This window comes from Coloeus monedula (genome assembly GCF_965178545.1).
Source record: "Coloeus monedula genome assembly, chromosome: 4".
In the NCBI taxonomy this organism is placed as follows: Eukaryota; Metazoa; Chordata; class Aves; order Passeriformes; family Corvidae; genus Coloeus; species Coloeus monedula.
This window is the reverse complement of record NC_138784.1, coordinates 62,607,648-62,629,244: the sequence shown is the minus strand read 5'-3', so window position 1 is coordinate 62,629,244 and position 21,597 is coordinate 62,607,648. Positions and strand designations below refer to the sequence as shown.

Sequence of the window (21,597 nt, the reverse complement as noted above, 5' to 3'; positions counted from 1 at the left end):
AGAAGAGGGACCCCTATCAGCCTAAACTCAAAGCTTCAGTCAGTGTTTGAAACCATCTTTCACACTGAACATCAGCTACACACTGCAAGAAAATTGGGAGTTTATATATCCTTAACATTGTTTTGCGAGCAGTCTAGTAAGTGATGAGTGCATTTTTTAAGGCACAAATTCAACGCCTACTTGTCAGCCTTTTTCTCTCCTGCTATCACAGCCTGAGTTTTGGAAATACAGCTTCAGATTGGAGCTGTACTGTAGCAAAACTGTGCTCTCTGAGCTGGGGACTTGGAACACTGAAAGGGGGAAGTCCTACATAATAATTACTTTCTAGTCTCTCATATTCTTGCCAGTGAGCAACAGGAAGAGACGTCTTTCTTTCTCCTGCTAGCACTGGTTTGGGGACTACTTTCACACTTATTGGTTGGTCCAGAGCTGAGTACACCTACTCTTTTGTTCATTTTTTTTGTCTATCCCATCATAGTAATATATTATGTATAGTAATATATCATCATAGTAATATACTAATATCAAAGGTAGTCATGCAGGTCACAATTTAATTTTTTTAGGCATTTTCCTTACTGAGAAGATAAGCACTAATCTTAATCTTTATTTTAAAATAACAACCCCATTAATGCTATCCATCTGGGAATAAGTTCCTGGAGGATACCACACATCATGAGTTTGGGGTTTAGGCTCAAACAGATGAAGTCAAAGAATCAGCCAACAGCAGACAAAAATGTGTGTGTATGTATTTATAAAGAACATAGCAGAAATATCTCCCTATATAATGCTTACCTACTGTTCTGTAGGATTTTTAGACATATCACAGAATCAATCACATTTTCTCATGGTTAGTGTGAAGGAATGCTTCAAATGCAAGACAGCTAAGAAAGAAAAAGAGAAATACTGACGCCTACTGCGTGGCATAATTACACTGAAAAAGATGAGATCCTAATCTAAAAGATCTTCCTGAGGTGTGCTCCTGGGATCAGTTTGTTCGTGAGTAATTACAGCATAGAATCCAAATTGTCATTGTGGTTCAGTATTGCCTAATGACATGAATATGTTAGTGCATGTCGGTGAAGACTGTACATTTCATTAATTGAATTTCATAGCTGTACAAGTCAAACTGAGTGGGAAGAACAAGTATGGAGTGCCCCATAGTTCATCCTAATATGTATGGGGCTTATTAGACCAACACAGTTGGCTTCTTTAATACGCCATCCAAGAAAGTGGTCTGTTGCAAGAATGGGGGAGGGAAAGTGGTACAGTTCTTATGGGTCAGTTCTAGAAATGCAGTCCGCATGTGAAAAACACTAAAAGGACTGTTGGAGAGCTGGGGGAACACAGCTGTCAAGTAGCAAAGCAGAGGAAGCAGAGGCAGGAGTAACACAGTGTGACAGTAGCTGATACACTGATTAGTAAGGGCCTAGAAGAGAAGAGTAGGAAGCCTATGCTTGATGCAGTCAAAAAGAACAATTAAGTGGGATTTCACATCCTTTGTGGTACGCCTACTACCAAGTGCCCAGCAGCAGTGCTTGTTGGGTGTGAGACACCTTCACTGCCTGCACTGTGTGCATTCCCATCTCTGCAGAAAACCTGCCCTGAAAGGGAAGGAAGATTAAAACACATGATGATATAAAATCTGTGCTGCATAAAGGAGACAAAGACTGCCTGCTATTAGAGGCTGGTTTGCTGCAGTCTGACACAAATGTTAGCTGTGTATATTGCCATGCTAATACCCTGTTACCTGCTGATGCCATCATGCAGCTCATGGTATCCTCACACGTGACACAGGATGCCAATTACTTAAAACCTTCTGCACAGAACTGGACTGTGGAATGACAAAGAAACTGTAGACTTAAAGTTTAAAGTAACAGGAATAATTTAATTCCTGTAGATGCTCTGGCCCCCACAACGATGAACTATTACTGTCACTTAACATAGAACATAAAGCTGGCCTCAGAAATTTACATATAAGGCACTTAGTTAAATGGCACACAACCTAATGGTTTTTGTTTTCTAGGTTTTTTAGTTAGGTAAATCTAGCAAAATACAGTGTGTAACTATTGGTGTAGAGAGATGCTTTAAGTGGAACATGATGTTAATGATTTTGTTAAAAAAGGAATTAATTTGAAAAAAATATTTAACAATAGGTACAACCCACTAAGTAACGGTATTTGCTATATTTGCCTGAAAGTCATAAGCCATTTTGTTACATACTATCATTCATTATGTATTCTAACTTTCTAAGTAAAATTTCTTACACATTTTCTTTCTGAGTAGACCTTGTGCAGACAAGGTCTCAGGGCTGCCAACTGGCTTTCTTTGTCAGTTGTTGTGGCAATGATTTCCCAAATTATTTTTTAATTTTTATTTTTTATTTTGGTGATCAAATTGGGGTGGAAAACACTTGAAATTGTGATATAGTGCACTGACACTTGTTTGAAATGCTTGGTTTGAATTACAAATTTTTCAAGAGTGTGCCAGCTTTACTTTTCACAAAAAAAAAAAAAAAAGGTAAAGTTTATCAAGTTACAGAATGTTTTTATTCTATTAAAAAACTCTTTTCTCCTGTGCTTAGCACTGGCAAGAACACACCAGTGTTCAGTTTCGGGCCCCTCATTACAACAAAGACATGGAGGTGCTGGAGTGTATCCAGAGAAGGGCAGTGGAGCTGGGGAAGGGTCTGGAGCACAAGTCTGACGAGGAGCAGCTGAGGGAGCTGGGGGTGTTCAGCCTGGAGAAAAGGAGACTCAGGGGAGACCTTATTGCTTCTACAACTGCTTGAAAGGAGGTTGTGGCCAGGTGGGTGTCAGCCTCTTCTCCCAGGTAGCAAGTGACAAGGGGAAATGACCTTCAGTTACACCCGGGCAGGTAGACATTGGATATTGGGAAAAATTTATTCCCTTAAAGAGTGGTGAAGCATTACAGAATCACAGAATAATGAGGTTGGAAGAGACCTCCAAGATCATTGAGTCCAACCCATGCCCTAACACCTCAACTAGACTATGGCACCAAGTGCCATGTCCAGTCTTTTTTTAAACACATCCAGACATGGTGACTCTCCCACCTCCCTGGGCAGACCATTCCAGTACTTTATTATTCTTTCCGTGAAGAACTTTTTCCTAATATCCAACCTATACCTTCCTTGATGTAGCTTGAGACAGTGTCCTCTTGTTCTGTCAGTTGCTGCCTGGTGGAAGAGACCATTGGAACAGGCTGCCCAGGGAAGTGGTGGAGGTTCTCTACCTGTAAGTGTTCAAAAAGTGAATCGATGTGGGACACTGTGATATGTTTAGTGGGTATGGTGGTATTAGGTCAAAGGTTGGACTTGATGATCTTGGAGGTCTTTTCCAACCTCAATGATTCTATGATTCTTTAGGTAACTGGACTTACATAATTTTGATTACTGAAAAATGCCAATAATGCCCATAATTCTGGCATATCCATACATTTCTTGCAAATAATAGGACGTAATATTTTGTGGTTCACCTCTCGTCATTCTTGTTTGGTATTGGAGCAAAGTTCTTTCAATATCTGTGACATTTGCAAGGCTGGAGCAAAATCAGTTTCAATGTTAGGTGACTTTCAGTTTAAGGACTGTATATGTGACAAAATAGCTTTAAAATCTATCATTAAAATCTTTACATTAAGATTGAATTATTAAGTAGAAAAAAAGTACACCAAAAGTTAAAACTGACTGATCACAAGTGACATTTTCTGTCATGAATTTTTAAACCTTTGTATTCAGGACTAGGCCTTATTTTTAAAAAGTACTGAATATGTCCCATTGATTTGAATGAGAAAGAAGGTGCTCGGTTGGGTGGAGGTTGAGGTCGCAAGTGTTTGTATTGTGCAAGAGAGGAAGCGAATTTCAGTGGCATTTCTGTTCATTTCACACTTCTCACACAGGGCTCTTTAATCAAAACACAACATGACTGAGGGATCATTTGCAAAGGCATTATTTATATGAGCAATTGGAATTGTCTCTATTTATAGACTGGTTGCAATCACATCCGACGACTGGGTTTCTTAGTGCATTTATCATTTGAGTGGTGCCAGCAGGAACTCTGCGTTTACATCCCCATGCTGCCATTTTTAATGAATACTTCTTTTTAATGAAATTTCTCAATTTTTCTTCCTGGTGTTGGTTTCATGACTGCAAAGTTAGACCTACCACCGTCCTTCCTTCCTAAGGTAAAATCAGCGCACTTTAATGACTGGGTTATGAAATTGCACATCGATGCAGTGGGTAGAGCATACGTAAGTGACTTAACAGAAGGGAATAATGTAACTCTGGGCTGGCTGGATTAATAGAAGCAATTTGTTACTAGCCACCAGGGATGAGCATGTACACTTCTTCTAACAACCAAATGCTTAGCATCATAACTTTTGGAGGGTTTTAACCCACGTTTTTATTTTGTGTTCTGCACAAAGTGAACTGGGACTGGCATGACTTCATGTTGTCCTCTTAGTTCTGGGGCGGATTGTGTCCAATGAAGACTATTCTGTTCTCCAGTTGAATCATTGATTAGTTGGTACAGACACAGACATGTATTGGGAACTGTCTGCTGTATCTCTTTACCTTCTAACAGAGATACTAGGGGGGACAGATGTACCAGCATGAGGGAGCAAAGTCTCTATCTCTGGTATATCTGCCATTCTCTGTGTCCCACAGGCTACCCATGCTCTCTGTACAGTGCTTTTATGTGTTGTCTCTAATTCTTACAGAGCCACATAGTCATTACTTGGCTTCACCTTTATGGGTGTTTTATGTTAAAAACATTTAACTTCATGAGAGCCTAAAAATATGCTGTGGGCCTTCTGCTGTGCCCACTGAAACCTGTGGTAATGTTTATACTTTTTTTTAAATGAAGTTTTGATTGATTTTTAGAAGTTTTTTAATTTTCAAAGGTGAGTGTATTTTGCTTAGAAGTTATGAATGGATTTATATGGTGAGGAAGATCTTAAAATTTCATTACTAGTTCGCTGAATTTTTTTTATCTTCCCTCTTACACTGTGCCTTTTCTTAGATTTTCAGTGGTGACAGCATAATAGGAAACACTTTATTTTGAACTGTTCTTGAAAAAGAATAAAAGAAAATGCGAAAAGCCTGTTTCTTACAAGGTGTAAGTGTTTCAGTAGGAATTCATGTCTCTATTAGAGAGTTTTGTTATCATCAATAAATTATTGTGTTTTTCTGTGAATGATACTCTACATGAATATTGACAGTGTCACTACATCCTCCTCCTTACTGCAGATCACACATTCTTTTCCCTTGGCAGTATCTGTAGGGACCTGATACCTGATGCTCCCTCATCCTTGGAAGGAGGAGTGGGTTGCAGCCTAAGCTGTAACAAGCTCAGAGATGTGTCAGATCCTTCAGCCACTCTGCAGACATGAACCACTTTCTGCTTAGGCAGATTTTCTTCTGCATGGTGGATCCTGTTTTTTGTTTAAAGCAGTAATATCTTTATAATTTATGTCTATTGCTGTGAGACTTGAGAGGTTTGAATTCCACCTTTGATCCATATGAGAAGTATTTTTATTGTTTAGAAAGCGATGCATTCCTGATGAATGCTGTATTTGCTGTTCTCTTAAATTCAGCAAGGGAAGGGATCAGGTGCACGTGTTGCACAGGAGTAGAGCCATGAAAGCCACCAAGGCCTCACCTGGGTCAGGTGTCTGAGGTTTAAGTGACCCTCTCGGTCACTGCCAGGGGCAAGCACCACTTTGTGCACCTCTGGGACAAAACTGATTGGGATGCCGTTCCGAAGATGACTTCTTAACAAAGTGTCTTTTTCCAGACTTGTCATGATTAAGATGAGACCAGTGGAGCCCATGGATCTTCAAGTCTTGTGATACGGATGAAGCTTCTGTGTTGACACTTTGTAGCACTGGCTTACCAAGATGTTAAGCATATATCAGCTTTCAGTTTCAGGCCCCTCTCTACAAGGTGCTGGAGCATGTCCAGAGAAGGGCAGTGGAGCTGGGGAAGTGTCTGGAGCACAAGTCTGATGAGGAGCAGCTGAGGGAGCTGGGGGTGTTCAGCCTGGAGAAAAGGAGGTTCAGAGAGACCTTACCAGTCTCTACAACTGCCTGAAAGGAGGCTGTAGCCAGGATACAATCAGCCTCTTCTCTCAGGCAGCTAGCAACAAGGAAAGAGGACATGGCCTCAGGCTGTGCCAGTGGAGGTTTTGGTTGGACATCAGGAGGAATTTCTTCACAGAATGGGTTGTTAAACGCTGGAATGGGCTGCCCAGGGAGGTGGTGGAGTCACCATCCCTGGAGGTGTTCAAGGAAAGACTGAACATGGAACTTGGTCCCGTGGTCTAGTTAACAAGGTAGTGACCAGTCAGAGGTTGGACTTGATGATCTCAGAGGTCTTTCCCAACCTAGCTGTTTCTGTGAAAATAGTTTCAAATGAGCTACACAGAAGTTTCTTTACTATGAAACAGTAATGAACTCTGGTGCCCCTAATGTTAGAGGCATTGGGGTACAAACACCAATAGCATGCTCAGAGCTACAATCAATAGCATTTTTGTCTATTATGCATTTGGCTGTTTGCAGTTCCTGGAGCTTTTCCATATTTTGATGATCATTCTCCTGTAAATCCCATTATCCAGACTTTTCAGTTTCTTCATATTATTGATTTCTCTTTGTGCATGTCTAAGATGGAAAATGTTCACCAGACTTGAATGATCTATACACTGGCTTGTGTGTACTGTGCAACTTTGAGAGCTTCAACTAGTTGTAAATAACTTTCCCTTTGCTTTACTGGTTTGCCCACTGAAAGGCCCCTGAGTATAAAATACCCACACTGATTTATAGGTGTTTATATTAAGTGTAGTACCTCCAAATTCATTTGTCACAATATTCCAAGCCTGGAACTGTTTATTTTCAACACTTGTAGCTTTCAATTTTTATTACTTTTTATTGTTTTCTATGTCTTTATAATTAGAATAGCTTTATTTAGCATACCAGCTAGTGGTACCAGTGGGTACCTCAGCAGCCTGATTCATTCAACTCAGTGTGGTTCATTCAGCTGGAATATTGTTGTTATCTCCTAGCTGTGCTGTTATCTTGGTAACTTTTACACTGAATGATTATTTAATCATTAAACCTGAAATTTCTAGAAGTCTCGAGGGAACTGTATACAAATTAAATCAAGAAGTTCTTTAGCACTGCTGCTTACACACAGGGCATTTATAAAAGAATACAATTTCCTTGGGGTTCCTTCATCTTTCTCTATGGCCTTGATTATTCCCTCTAAGTTTGATCTCTAAAAGAACATTCTGTTACAAATAATTGTTTTGGCTGAAGAAGCTAGATGCCACTCTGTCTTACACTAAGGGTTCATTTATTCTTTGATAATTAACAGAGTTGTTGCTGAAAAGCAGCTGTAGGTGTCTCGTTTCCTGGGAGAAACAGATTGAACTATAAGCCAGAATTCTAGCACCTGGCAAAGTGAGATGTTAACTCTTTGTTTAATTTGTGCTGTAATTCTAGGAGCTTTTGTGAAAAGTGGTTACCTGGGATACAGGATTTCTTAGGATATTGGTTTCAGTAAATTCTTCATTATTTTGCCCTTTCAAATTTAAAGGAATTTTGTCTTACAGAAGCAACGTGTGTTATTCTCTTCTCTCATGAAATAAAAATAGAAATAAAAATATTTCCTCCCATTCAGTAAGAATAATTTCATGTGTATATTGTTCTCCTGAAAGTATGGATCTGTTTTGCAAGCACAGCACAGTTTCAAGAGGAAACCAAGTTAGAAGCACAAATTTTTAGTTTTCAAAATGGCCAGTCCACTTTTTCAGAGGTTTTCTGATATGGATTCAGTTGCTGAGAAATTCGCTGTATTTGCACTCATGAGCTTTTTCCTGTTGTCTGACAGTTTAATTTTCTGCTGAAATGATGTGAGGTCGTGGTTGTGTAGCGGAATGCAAGAGCTGGTCCCAGTGCAGATCCTGTGTATTAAGGCAAGAGACTAGGAGCTGAGGTTTGTGTAAAACAAGGAACTCTGCAGAAAATGGAGAATACTGTAACAGGCACTGGAATACAGAAGCAAAGTATTTGTGAAGATGTGGTCAGCTTTTTCCAAATAATATGATATAATTATTAAAAACTTGCTGCAGAAGTCAGGAGGCCATTCATGCAATTTAGTAATTTCTTCTTTACGTGGAAAGAGCTCAATCTTTCTTGATCAGCTGCAGGCAGAGAAGGGTGCTTTTGTGATCACAGTCATTTAGGTATGGAATAGACTGGGAAGTCCAAACCAACTGTCTTGTCAGTCTGATGCTGTCTGAGGTCATATTGTCAAGTGTTCATTAGTGAACTCCTCCTGCATACATAGGTTAGTTTTCATGGGTTCATCTTTTCTTCAAGTGCAGTGTGGTTTTAAGTAGGTACTGAGAAAATGGAGTTAAATGATGGTGACCAGCATAAAAGAGTAAAACACCTTGCAGCATCCTATGTGTGCTGATGACACCTCATCCAGCCATTCTGCATCCTCTTATAGTCGTATAAAACAAGAAGGAGTGAAACAGAACTTTGGAATTCTGCAAGATTCATAGATAGAAGAAGAAGAAGAAATAAAACTGGTTTCACAGTATGCAGGAAAAAGATAGATGTGTTTGTGTGTTTACCCATTTAGTCTTTTGAATACAGTAGTCTTTAGCATTATTCATAATGGTACCAAATGTGCATGTGTGGGAGGGTTGGAGGGTGTTTAGAAAGCTGAAAATAAAAAATGCATTTTTTTTAAGTCATCAGAATGCATTGTCTGCATTTAGCATTGACTAAGGACTTTCTGAGAAATATTAGTTTCAAGTAGTGACAGGTCATTAGCTGAATGAGTGGAGGCTTGGGGTTTTCTTCCTCTTAGAAAAAGATTAGTTCTGAGTGGTAAGTAGTCGCACAGTTATAGACAACTTCTCTTATTAGGGAATGTAAGTGTGGTAATCTGTGTTTTCAGAGTGATTATTGTCCCTGTTCTTGGAATGATAATCTTTGTAGCCCATCTTTTGGCTTGTTACGGTTGTCTGCACCATTACAGATGAAGGTGAGCATGTACTGATTGCTATGTGGGACTTGCTTTTTTACCTTGGTGTGTAGTTACCAGTATTGTTTCATAACTACTTTATATTTTGACTGTGAATAAGTAAAACAGCATATATATTATTTCATAGTTTTGATTTGTCTTCTAAACTTCCTTTGGCTATTTGAAAAGAATCCTGTCAGCAAAACATCTTGAATTTTTTTTTTGGAATTGTTGAGAAAACAGATGTTCAAAATCAACCATTTCAAAACTTGGCAGAAATATTTTCCATAATGTTTTTTGTCTACCTGTCTTCCTGTTATATCTGGAACCTGTTTAGTAAGTTTGGTTTGTCATATTTCTTATAGAGGATTATGTGAGCATGACTTAGCCATTCAACCAAAGCCAGCATACCTAAAATCAGCATGCTAAAATTCCAGGACACAAGCTCCGTTAGCTTATTCCCTCATTTCATTTTGCCTAGCAGCCTGGGCCCTGGAGGAATGAGGAGCATCTCATTACAGAGTACTTTGAAATGTAGAATGTAGGGCATTTCTGGAAAATGGGAAGGGTGGTTTTAAGCTTCCTTCCCTTGGTCCCACAGGGTGAAAACCAAAGGTAACTTTGCTATAGCAACCATTCTTTCAAAAGGATGATTCTACCTCCTTTTTAGGTGCCTATTCTCAGCATGCTATTCTGAATCCCATATGGATGCAGGGTTTTCTGTGAAGCCTGTTTGAGATGGAATTTTGCACTCCCTTAGCTGCCCAGACCTAATCTTCACTGTATGTGGGATCACAGGCTTTGACACATGCTTCTGAAGAACTCTTGTATTCATGACTTAGACATCATTCCAAAGGTTCATAGGAGTATTTTAGATTTGGAATTATGTGTACCTTCCCCATTTTGCTGGATGTTAGATTGTAATATATACTGTACTACCAAACTGTAATACCTGCTATTAGCAGGTTTTTCACCTTGTCTTGGTCAAATCAGTTTAATCCCCTGGCAGGACATTAAGACAAGCTTGTCAGAGTCAATAGTTTTGGCTTTGTCTCTACTCTCCCTACAGTCACTTTTTACATGAGTCTTTGTCTTGGAGGTCACTTTCTGTTGTCTCCCCTTAATATAATTTTTTTCTGCTTTCTTGAATCTTTTCATATCTTTAAGTGTCCAGTCATCACAGATTATTTTCTTTGTCACTCCTAACCCTTTTTTCCCCCTCACTACATCCCTCCTATAGCTATCAAGATCTTGTTTTAGTCTTTAAACACTAGCATATAAAATAGCCATAAATATGTGGTTTCATAGAACAACCACCACCTTTTTGTTTCATTAGTCTTTGTAACTCTTTGCAGGTCTTTAACACAGATTTTCTCATGTATTTTCACTCCTGTCTTCCAGCTGCTGTTACACAGCAGGTTCTTTTCCCTTCTTAAATATGTTATCCAAGAGGTGCTACCACTGTCCCAGACAGTTTTTGTTTTTGACCCTCTTTAAATGGGTTAACAAAATAGGCAAAGATTAGGTTGCATTGTTCAGAAGGTGTTTTTTTAACAGCTGCAATTTATATTTACTCACATTCTATGTAAGAGATGACATTTCTAGTGGGAAAATAATTTAGTCTCTCTGACATCATCCTAATGCTGACTTTTCAATAAGAAAAAATATATGTGATTGATGTACTATGTGATCACATCACTGTATGATTTGATATAAAGTACTAAATATGGCAGGAAGAACTGGGTACAGTTCTGTTTCTATTATGTAGTATTAGCAAATATAAAATTGAAATGTATGCGAAGAGCTCTGTGTCTGCTCAGGCTTTGTCAGATATTTATGCATATTTTATATATATCCCAAATAACACACTGTAGCACTGTGAACTGCTGGACTTGTATGAGAAAGGGAACAGAAGGTTACACAAGTCAACACCAGAGTACAGTATGTTGCTATATGCTGTGCTGCTCTTTATGCTGTACTGGAAAAGCTTATAGAATAAGTACTGTAGTACATGGTATATATTGTCAAACTCTTCTAGTGGAAATACATCCTACTTTTGTGATGACTTTATTGTTTAATAACTACCTGCAATGTTCTGGACACTGTAATGTGTGTTTGTGCTGGTTTTCACTAGCCAGACAGATGAAATCAAGCATTTCCTGAGACACCAAGCAAAACTGTCTCCTACCATGAGCCAGAAGCCTGGCTGGGGTTGTTGTTGGTTTTTTTTTAGCTCCATCTTGATAAATTGCACAATTACTGAAAGAACTGAAATAGGACTAGAAAGAGGACTGAGTACTGTGGAAGTCCTTAGGGAAATTCAGTTAAAGCTCCCTTCTGGTGCCCTATTTAAAAATAGGGAAGTCTTTGAGCTCCTCATGCTGAAGTTTGAATAGATAGTTTCTGTGAAGGGGCCTGCTTAGTGATTCAAACCCCCATGATTTCAGGAAGTCGTGTGCATCTTTGGCCCAGCAATGAGTGTGCTAGCTGTGATCCAGAGTGCTTTGAAACAGAGGAAGCTGCTATGGTCTAATACATCACAATTATCACTTTTACGTACTAGATAATATTAAGGCACTTGTGCAAAGGTGTCCACACATGAATAACTCAACTGGGATAAAGTTATCCAAAAATGTCTCTTGGGGGGCTCTCATGTTTCTTCAAATGTGCTTTCATAGTGATCAGTAGAATCTTGATGAAACTTCTGCTTCGTTGCAAGGATTTTTGAAATATGAATAAACTCCATGTGGACTTTTGAAGAGAATCCTTGGGAGGTTTTATGACTCACTATAGGCATGGACCTCATTCAAGATGCTACATGTTTTATTAGGTACTTCATGTTTTTTAGAAATGCTTGAGGAAATAGCTTGTGAAATAGCACATTAGAAATAGCACTGGTAGCAGATGGCCAAGACAAAATGCTGTAGAAAAGTTGATTGTGTGACTCTGATTTCTTGCAAGCATGTAGTGCAGGGTGAGCAAGGTCTTCCTTGCTCTGGCAAAATGAAGGTTTTGCCACTGAGCTGTGTAGCTGAGCACAACCCTGATATTTGGTAGGTGCTCATGACTATGAAGGCAGTGTTTGGAGAATTGCAGTCTGAGCACTGACAGCAAGAGTAGGTAACTGTCCTTCCCGAGCAGCTGATCCTGAAACAGACTGTATTGGCAGTGCTCCCAAGACTCTGATTCAGTCAGTTCCTGCCTAATGAACTGAAGACCACCTTCCTGATAATTAAGAAGAAACAAGCTGCCTGGATTTTATCCAGCTTTGGATTTTTAAGCTAACGTTCTGAACACTTAGTTATTTGTGTTAGGTAGTCGACTGCTCAAAAGTTGTTATCTCCTAGGTCAGGTGGATTGCAGGGGAAATTTCTTTAATTTTGGTTTGTTGCCTATGAGGAAGTCCCTACAATATGCACATCCCTCTGATTGCCAGACCATTTTTTCTGAGTATACATACTTTTATTCCAGCTTGGATAGCATCTCTAAGGTAAATATTCTATGTCTAAAAGAGTAGTAACACAGAATTGCAAGGTTTCAAGCATTCTGTGTATTCACCTAATTATGCCTAAATAAAGTTTCAGTTTAGTGACCCCCTCAAGAGTAGGCACTTCACAGACTTTTGACAGTATCATGGGAAGTGATAGCCCCAGTGATCATGCTTTGTTCCAAATTAGCTCATATTTAAAGTAATCTTAATGTCTTGAAATAGTTCCAGGGTTTGGAACAAATGGTGGGTCTCAGCAGCAGAGCCAGTTGTTATTGCCTTATATCATGCATGGAAATCAGATAAATTTTATCTATCTCATCTCATTTTATGCTCAGATGAGAGAGTTGAACAACTTTTCTCTGCACTGTTCTTCAGTCTTATGTTTACTTACAGCTCTTCAGTTGCATCTTCCATGTGGAAGATCTTTCCAGTCAAAACCAGGAAGACAGAAATAATATGGTACTTGATAGTTGTAAGCTATCAGAGACCATGACCAGTTATTTCTCACTGCTACCACCCTCCAAGGATTGCTTTTGTTTAAATAAAAACTGCTTATGGAATTGGAGTTTTGGAGTGCAGGGCTGTCTTGCTAGTTCTTTCTGTAGTGGAAGGAACTGGTGAGATGTCACAAAATAGGTTTCCATGTTAGAAACTTTGGAGGTCCAGTAGTATTTGTCTAATCTGGTTTGGAACTACCACCTGCTCTGCAAGGAGTCTCTGTGTACCATATTTCTCATTCAAGAGAAGTAAATCCTGACAAAACAGGAAAAACCTCACACTGTCATTAAGTCACCTTAGCAATTTTCATACAGTTAAACCAGGGAAGTGACGTTTTTGCTGTATGAGGGAATGGGCATAGCTGCCATAGATCAGGATGTTTATAGGCATGTATGACATGCTGGTGTAGCTACAGCAGCTAGAAATGGTCTGTTTTCATGCTCCAGCCTGATAGTCATGCTGGCCAAACTTTAGTCTTGATTTGAATGGGATGAAAAAATGTTTTCACAGCTCTTCTTCTCTCGAAAAATTCTTTCTGATACAATTTATGACTTGGGGGTTCTGTAGTTTCGAAAGAGTACACACATATTGATTGGTTTTCCTGCCATGTTTTGAGTAAAATACTTAATTCAATGATTATATATGAATTTTCATCAATTTCTTTATTGATAGCTTAATTTTCTGATGCATCAAGGGAATGAGAGAGCATGACTAACATGTTTTGTGATCTTACAATGCCAACTGTATGTTAATTTTCATTTTAGAATTCATTCATGGCTGAAGTGACTGTACTGCTGATTTTGAATATAAAGCATATTTACTAGGTGAAAAGCAGAAAATTGATTTTACTTGGAGCGATGAATTAGAAATTATCAAAGCTTACCTCTGTCTTGCTGACAAAGCAATCCATCTAGAGTAGTGTGCAGATTTCAGTGCACGTGTATTTTCATAATACACTGTCTTTTGACAGTTCATTTTTCCTACAAATACTTTGTGTTGATGTATTTGGGTTTGCTCGTGTTTGTGTCCATCTTGGGGAACTATATGTGAAACATAACCCTCAGATGGAAAAACTGAAACAAAAAATAGTTTCACTTAGTTGAGCTTAGCAACTAGCAGAGAAATATGTATGGTGTTTGTACCACTATTTTTTAATGCTGTAATTATGTATGGGATGAAATAGGTCCCCAAGAACAGTATTAGGACTGCTTTTTGAACAACAGTGTGAGCATTGCACTCAGCAGTGGCACAGAGCAAAACATGGCAGGGCATCTGAGCATGGTAAAGTCAGCATGTACTGAGTACTGTTGGGATGTGGAATGAACTAGAGAGGTAAAAAAAATAAAATACTGAACACTATGAGTATTGCAGCCACCAGCAGTGCAGTCATTCAGAACAATTAATGTCTGTGGTGCCAGTCAAGCCTTAGGCAAAAGAGATGGGGACCACAGAGTGTCTTCTTGGAATACATGAAATGAACACAGGAGGTGTGCTATTGCATGAGCAGCCTGTCATCGTCATCAGATGATGAATTTCTTTGTTTTCCAGGAAATACATACTAAATGGAGAAGTGGGGAAAACCAGTCTTGCAGCTTTTTATAACTACTAGGACTCATCTCAAAAGGGATTGGATTTGCTTCAACGAATAAACCACATTTTTAATTAATCTCATCTTAGTCTGGGCATATAATATAGGTCAGAAGAATCACTTTGTAAAAGGGCTGGTTTCTCTCCATTGACTGTAATCGGAATCCAGATGACTTGTGCAGGTTATGGATGTCTGTGTAAAAGGCATCTCATTTTTAGATGGTGGGATTCTCATGTGGCAAAATCCAGTGTTCATGTCATAAAATTGAGTGAAACATAGTAATGTCAGAAACGGTATTTTAAGAACCAAAACAAAATGTATCAAGTTTTTCCATGAGACATCTAGTGGTATGCACTTAGAAATGAATGTGTTACTGAAATAAGCAATAAATGAAAGGAATTTCCATATTTAAAACAGCAGATTCACAGCATTGGTATTGTCTTTCTGACCCAAATGAAGGCAAAATAAGTACAGATTTGCAACCAGAAGAGTAAGTTTCTCATCACAGATGATAAGAGTAAGTCCTCTTAGAATTTGGGCCTATGGGCACTAGCCAGGAGAAACGGCAGTTCTTAAACATATTGTCCATAACCAGTGATAAAGAAGAAATATATAATGAAGGAACCTGCTGATAGTAGCTACTGAGACTGACTGAAATGAGTTTCTAGCAGAGAAGAGTGATGTTAGAGCAGAGAATCAAGACGACTGAGAATAAATACCTCAGGAATATACTCTCTGGACTGGTCCTCCTACATGAAAGGGACTGATAAGGTGATTCAGGATGGGCATGAACGAGAATAAATTCAGTTTCTTTTGTGTGTTCTGGAAGACTGTTGTTCAGCCACGCTCTCTGAGACCTGTCTGTTCTGGCCTAACAGTATCAAAGCTGTTAAATTTAATTCCTGATTTGTTTTAACTCTTTTCACGTAGAGGTAAGGACAGGATGTACCTGCAGGTCAGGTTGAGACACACTCTTCATACACCCAGCAGCACGCTGTGCTGTAACACAGGTTGTTGGCTCCCGTGTACACATACGTGCACTGGGGCACAGCTGAAACAACACAGAGATTTACATTATGAGGGGTTATATGGTGCTTATTTGGCATGTTATTATTGTTGCTATTTAAATAAAATCCCCTGAAGTTTATTTCTGACAAGATTGTAGTAACTGTAGTACCATTAAACAGTCAGTAGGAACATTTTGTTTATGTAGAGGCAAAATATTATAGTTCAAGAGATTGCAGACTTCCTTTTGTGGGCATTTGTAATTGTTTGGGACCAAATCCAGTTTCCAATAAACTGGATAGGAATCTCAGTCAGTTCCAGAGGGACTTGTGTCAAACTTCATTAAGTTTTTGAAGATGCCAAGTTTTATAAAATCGACGTTTTAGTTGTGTGCCTGATAGAGTGGGGACCAAGACTTCCTTTGGGACTCTGCTTAATATGTGCAATGATATTCTTTACCATGAAATCTTTTCAATTGGATGTGGTAGTGAGGAGATTGATGGGTCTACCTGGTCCCTGGTCACTAGTTCATAAGTTGTTTGTATAATAACAGAGGAAGTATGGAGAATAAACCAGAGGACACCAAATCTTAATCCATGAGCAACACTGTGACTGAACTGGCATAGCACAGACCTGGTGAGAGGACAGGGAGGAGGAAGAGGCTGTTGTATATTTTGATTCCAATATCTGTGCTGTGATCCAGCTGTTCAGGGAGTTGGATATACAGATGCTCTATGAGTAACAATAATAGGAAAAAGCTCATGGGCTCCATTGTTATGCAGGCATTGCACAGACCACCGAACAGATCAGGTAGGTGGGGATTTTTATTGTCAGGGTAGAGGTGATGGTGAGAATGAGGGATTTTAATAAATCAGTCACCTGCTGGAAGCCAGTGAAGGAGACTACCAACATGCTTTGCAATGCACTTACAACCAAATTTTGAGACAGTGGGAAAAGAATTCTAAAGGGAAGCTGTATTTGATACCAGCTTAAGGGAGAAACTGTTAAAGAATAGGGAGAGAAAAGGCAGGTTGGGTGAGAATTACCCTGCAATGACAGGACTCACAGATTTCAGGAAAGGAAAGAGGTAAAAGAATTAGAACAACAGGTTTCAAGGGGATATGAGACGACTGTGGGCATAACCTCTTCAGAAAGGAGTCTGGAGAAAAGAAGTTAAAGAATTGTTTGTTCCCCAAAGAAAAATTACAGATAAAGAGAAAAAATGCAAATTGAGACAGCATAGAAGGAAAAAATGCATAGTAAAATAAATCTGTCTAAAATATAAGCAGCTCATTTATGTCAAGCACAAGAAGGAACCATGTACAAAATTAAAACTAGTTTGGATTATTCAGAGCAAATACAAAAGAATAGCAAAAGATGTAGAGAAAAAAAATCCCAAAACACATCAAAGAAGCCAAGACCAAAAAATGTGTACAAGAAAAGATTGTGTACAATAAGTGTACATGAGGAGTAACAGAAATTGTTCTGGAAGTATATTTTTGGTAAGAGCATGTTCCAGGAAAGTGCTGCTCTACTGCTTAACAGAAGCACATTGGTCTTCACTGGTGTTATTTTGAGTATATGGAAAACAGCCTAGAACAGAGAAAGGACAAATCATGCAGTACTTAGTGTGTTAGGTGTTCCCAGGTTAGCTGTGCCTCAGATTTGCTATACTTGGAAACTGGAAGAATTTTCTAAATTAGTCTCAGCCCTGTTAGCAGTTACCATTGAGAATCTGAAGAGGAAAAATGAGTGTGAAAAAAATTCCAGAAAAATAGAAAAACACATCCTTAAAAGGAGGGGGGAGCTATGGATGGAAAAGTCCTGTCACTGATTTGCAGATCATTTTTGTTCCTAGAAAAATTACTGAAAAATATTCATTTTGTAAATATCTGGAGGAAAGTAACAAACAGCAATCAGCATGGATTTGTTGGAACTATCTAATACCCTGTAACAAGAGATTAAAACTTGTGGATGAAAGAAAAGGAGCAGATGCCCTACATTTTCATTTTAAGAAACTTCTGAATGCTGTTTTACAAGACTCCCCTATAAACAAGCTAGGAACATCAAGCAGTGTTTATATGCAAGTTGCATGGGATATAGTTGCAGAACTGGTTGGATAAGGTAAACCCCAAGCAACTACTGCTGTTTAACTTGTGTATTCCACAAGAGTTTATTTTAGACACTAATCTGTTTTTTCAGCAATAATCTGGATTATGTTTTAGAGAATATGCTCATTAAATTTGCAGTTGTCACAAAGTTGAGAATGAATTGGAAGGATGCCAGAGAACGGGATTAGAATTGAAAATTATCTTGAAATGGCTTTGAAAATAAAGATATTTAGCAGGTGTAAGTGTATGGTACTGTACTTGGGCAGAATAGCCATATACAGGCACAGGACAGATGGTTAAGCAGTGGGTTTTGAAAATGATATATGTCATAAATATTACATGAGTAAACATAGTCAAGCTGTTGTAAAGAAGGCATGGATAGATGTATGAAAAAGACATATAGCCTGTAAAATATATGGAGTAATTAATCTGATGTATTCAGTACTCTGCTCAGTTCAAGTACTGGGATCAGTTTTGAGCATCACATTTCAATAAAAATATAGCTAATTAGAGGGAGTTTAGGGAATGGCAATAAAGATAGCTGAAAAACATGACTTGTAAGGAAAAAAAAAAGAAGAACCAAAATTACTTAGCTTTGAAAGTAAAGGGTAGGTAGGAGCGAAAAGTTTTCAAGTATGCAAAAAAACCCCAGCAAAACAGCTCGAGGCAACCAACCAACCAATCAAAGAAACACACCCTAAACCACCTTGAACCTACACAGATGAAGGGAATTATCCAATATCTGCATCCTGTATGGATAGCTTAAATTCTAAGAGAAAGAATTAATTTAGACATCAGAAAAAAATGACAGTAAGGTAAGATACTTAGAACAAGTAACGTGAGAATTTGGGAAGTGTATTAGCAGTCTTTCAAAATAGGGAAAACATATCCAAAAATGATACAAGTGTAGCTTTGTTTTGTCTGCAGTTTGGAGTTGACCTGCTCTGGACCCTCTAAGCAGTGTCTTCTCTACTGAGTGTGTGACATTACTGTGTATTATTGCTGTGCCACGCAATGCGTTTTCTGTTCTGTAAATCTTGTGAAACACTACTGTAATTTGAATTAAGATTATCCTTTTTCTTTTATTTCAGTGTGTGCAGAAGCTTACAATCCTGATGAGGAGGAGGACGATGCAGAATCCAGGGTACTTCATGCTTAGAGTCAAATACTTTTTCAATTCTCAGGCATTAAATTTAGGAGGAAAAATGTAACCAGCTTTACCATTCCTTTCCAAAAACATCCTTATTATAATATACTTTAGTAATCTCTTGGGTTTTTGTATTAAAGAAACATTTAAAAATTCTCTGTAATAGTCACCCATGCAGGATTTGATGTATTATTCTTAATTATCAAACCTGTGGTACATGGTTAAGAAAACATTTTTGTGCAATTATATTTACCCAGAGAGCACCTGCTTCTAAAAACCCTTACTTGGTGTCCTCATAATCTTGCAGTAGTTTCCTTTTTCATAAGGCAGAAAAAAGGTAAAGTACAAAATTGCTAAGATTTTTCAATGTACAGTGCGATAAATAATGAACTGTATTTATGTCTCTTATTTATGTCACCCTTTTAAAGACATTTACTTAGCTTTAAGATGAAATAGCATGACTTTCAAGAGAAATTTAATTGTTTATATTCTCCGTAATTTTATGGCTTGTAACACTGTCCAAAAGGTTACCCTATGGTATTACAGCTATACATAGCATATCTTTTGAAGCATATGAGTTGAACAACTTGATTGATACTCAGACAAACCAGACACTGGTAATTTAGTAAATCTCTGGCTCACTCAGATAGTGTCAAGTCTGTTGTTTACTCTGTGAAATTTCTGATACAAATTTAACACAGATACTATTTACCAAAATATTCTTTAGGAAGTAGTGATGGCAAATGGCTGAATGTAACAGTGGTGCCTTTTATAAAACATGCATGTCCCAAACATGATTAGAGAATAGGAATGTTTATGTAGCAATAGTGTAGATAAAGGTGTCCAGAATGGCTTGCAGAAATGAAATGGATTCTACAGGTGTAAAGATCTTGTGATCTTAAATATAGCAGTGTTTCATTTGCTAATGCTATGGTGATACCATTTTATCACTGAGTGTTTATTCAAATCCTGAAGGTTTTGAAATGAAAGAGTTATGAATCATGGCCAAAATATTGTGTAAAATGCTTAGTTGAATTAACTCAGTCCTTCAGCTGGTGCTACTATATGATAATCACTCTAAGAGCTTTTGTATTATATCCCTCAGATTATTCACCCCAAAACAGATGATCAAAGAAACAGACTGCAAGAGGCGTGCAAGGACATCCTTCTTTTTAAGAACCTAGATCCGGTAAGAAATTCTTGGTAATGAGCAGCGTTTACCAGTGCTGCTAAGAATTATTTCTCTTGAGCTTTTGAGCAGAAGTTTACAGATTTGACTTTTGTAACCTCTTATGTATGCTTTCTTGACCATTTAATAAATTCCAGAAATGCCATTTTTTTAAACTGATACATCATGTATAGAGTCTTTTGTTTACCACCATAAGTGGTAATATTGAAACACATTAATATGAATCTGTACATTAATAAAATGGATACATGAATAACATTAATTCTTGTATTTTCTTATTTAAATCTTCCTGTACACTGATGTCTATAAACACATCAGTTGACTGGAATGTTTAAGTTTTTTCTATTAGTTACTTTTTAGCATCCAAAAGGTGCTGAGTGCTCCATCAAAAGAGAAAATTACCCCCAAAGCCTTCAGTTTAGCTATAGATGTAGCTGAACAAGTGAATTATGAAATAGAGGGAAAAAGAAAGGTATTAATGACGTGTTTACATTATTATTTCACTTAATGCAGATAGCATAAAAAAGCTTCAGGTAATTTTCTTCCATGCAAATAATTTCCTTCTGTTTAGTATAAAAACAATGATGAGCTTTTAAGAAAGCTTAAGTGCACTGAATGAATGATCTGGATCAGACAAAGGTGATAACGCTACCAAAAAAGCACACTGAATTGTTTAAGGGGAAAGGTGAGTGTATCAATCAGAACATGCATACTGAGGTTGGGATGACTCACAGCATCCCAAATGCTTTCTCAAGAGAATTGATTCAGTGCTGTCAAGGGAGGGAGCATGAGGGAAAGAGAAACAATTATGTAGATTTTGAAGTATAAGAACAGAAAGTTTAAAATTTGATTCAAGAGGGAGCTAATGGAAGGACCAGCCTGCAGCTCTGTTTGGAAGTCAGGTGCTATTACAGAGAATGCACATTAATTTGTGCTGCAGGTTTCCAGCTCCTGCTTATGTCTGGCACAAAGACTGAGTCCTGACCCTGGGTACTTGTTCCCAGAGAAGCCCTGAGGAGCAGTGAGCCACAAAGCCCCAGCTTAGCAGAAACCTGGAGTTATTGTTACGGAAGGGCATCAAAAGTCTCAACGTGGGTGCTAATATATGTGCATTCTTGGGACAGTAGGGGTCCTGACACAGAAGGTTTCCTAACTCCCTCATGCTGTATGTTTAATGGGTAGTTAATCAGCTGTTCCACTGTACTTGTTCAAGCTAAAGCCATGCAAACCTTTACCCTTCTGCTCCTGAATTATTTTTCTAAATAGCTTCAGGGAATCAAAATCACTTGTGGGCGTCTGCTCTGGATGTGAAATTGTTTTATTATATATTTTCCTTATTGTTGCTGTGCCCTGGCTTCCACTTGGCTGGACCATCATTACATTACCCTGCCAATGGCATTTTGGCAGACCCCTCTTAATTAAGCTCTGAATCTTTCTCTTATGAGCACTGCAATACGATGGATTATTGTGTACTCCTAGAACCTGCTGTGATATTAATAGTGCTTACAGTGTCAGTCCTCTGGATG

General features: G+C 38.3%; 1 protein-coding gene across 1 annotated transcript in view; it reads left to right on the top strand.

The window, feature by feature from the left end:
* The window catches only part of PRKAR2B (protein kinase cAMP-dependent type II regulatory subunit beta), a gene marked incomplete at both ends in the record, with an annotated part of 80,613 nt that overhangs the window by 43,691 nt on the left and 15,325 nt on the right, over positions 1–21,597 (top strand). Inside the window, 2 exons of the mRNA XM_082280963.1 lie at positions 18,827–18,879; positions 19,988–20,071. Of these exons, the coding sequence (XP_082137089.1) occupies positions 18,827–18,879; positions 19,988–20,071 (137 nt within the window). The remainder of the gene's footprint in view (positions 1–18,826; positions 18,880–19,987; positions 20,072–21,597) is intronic.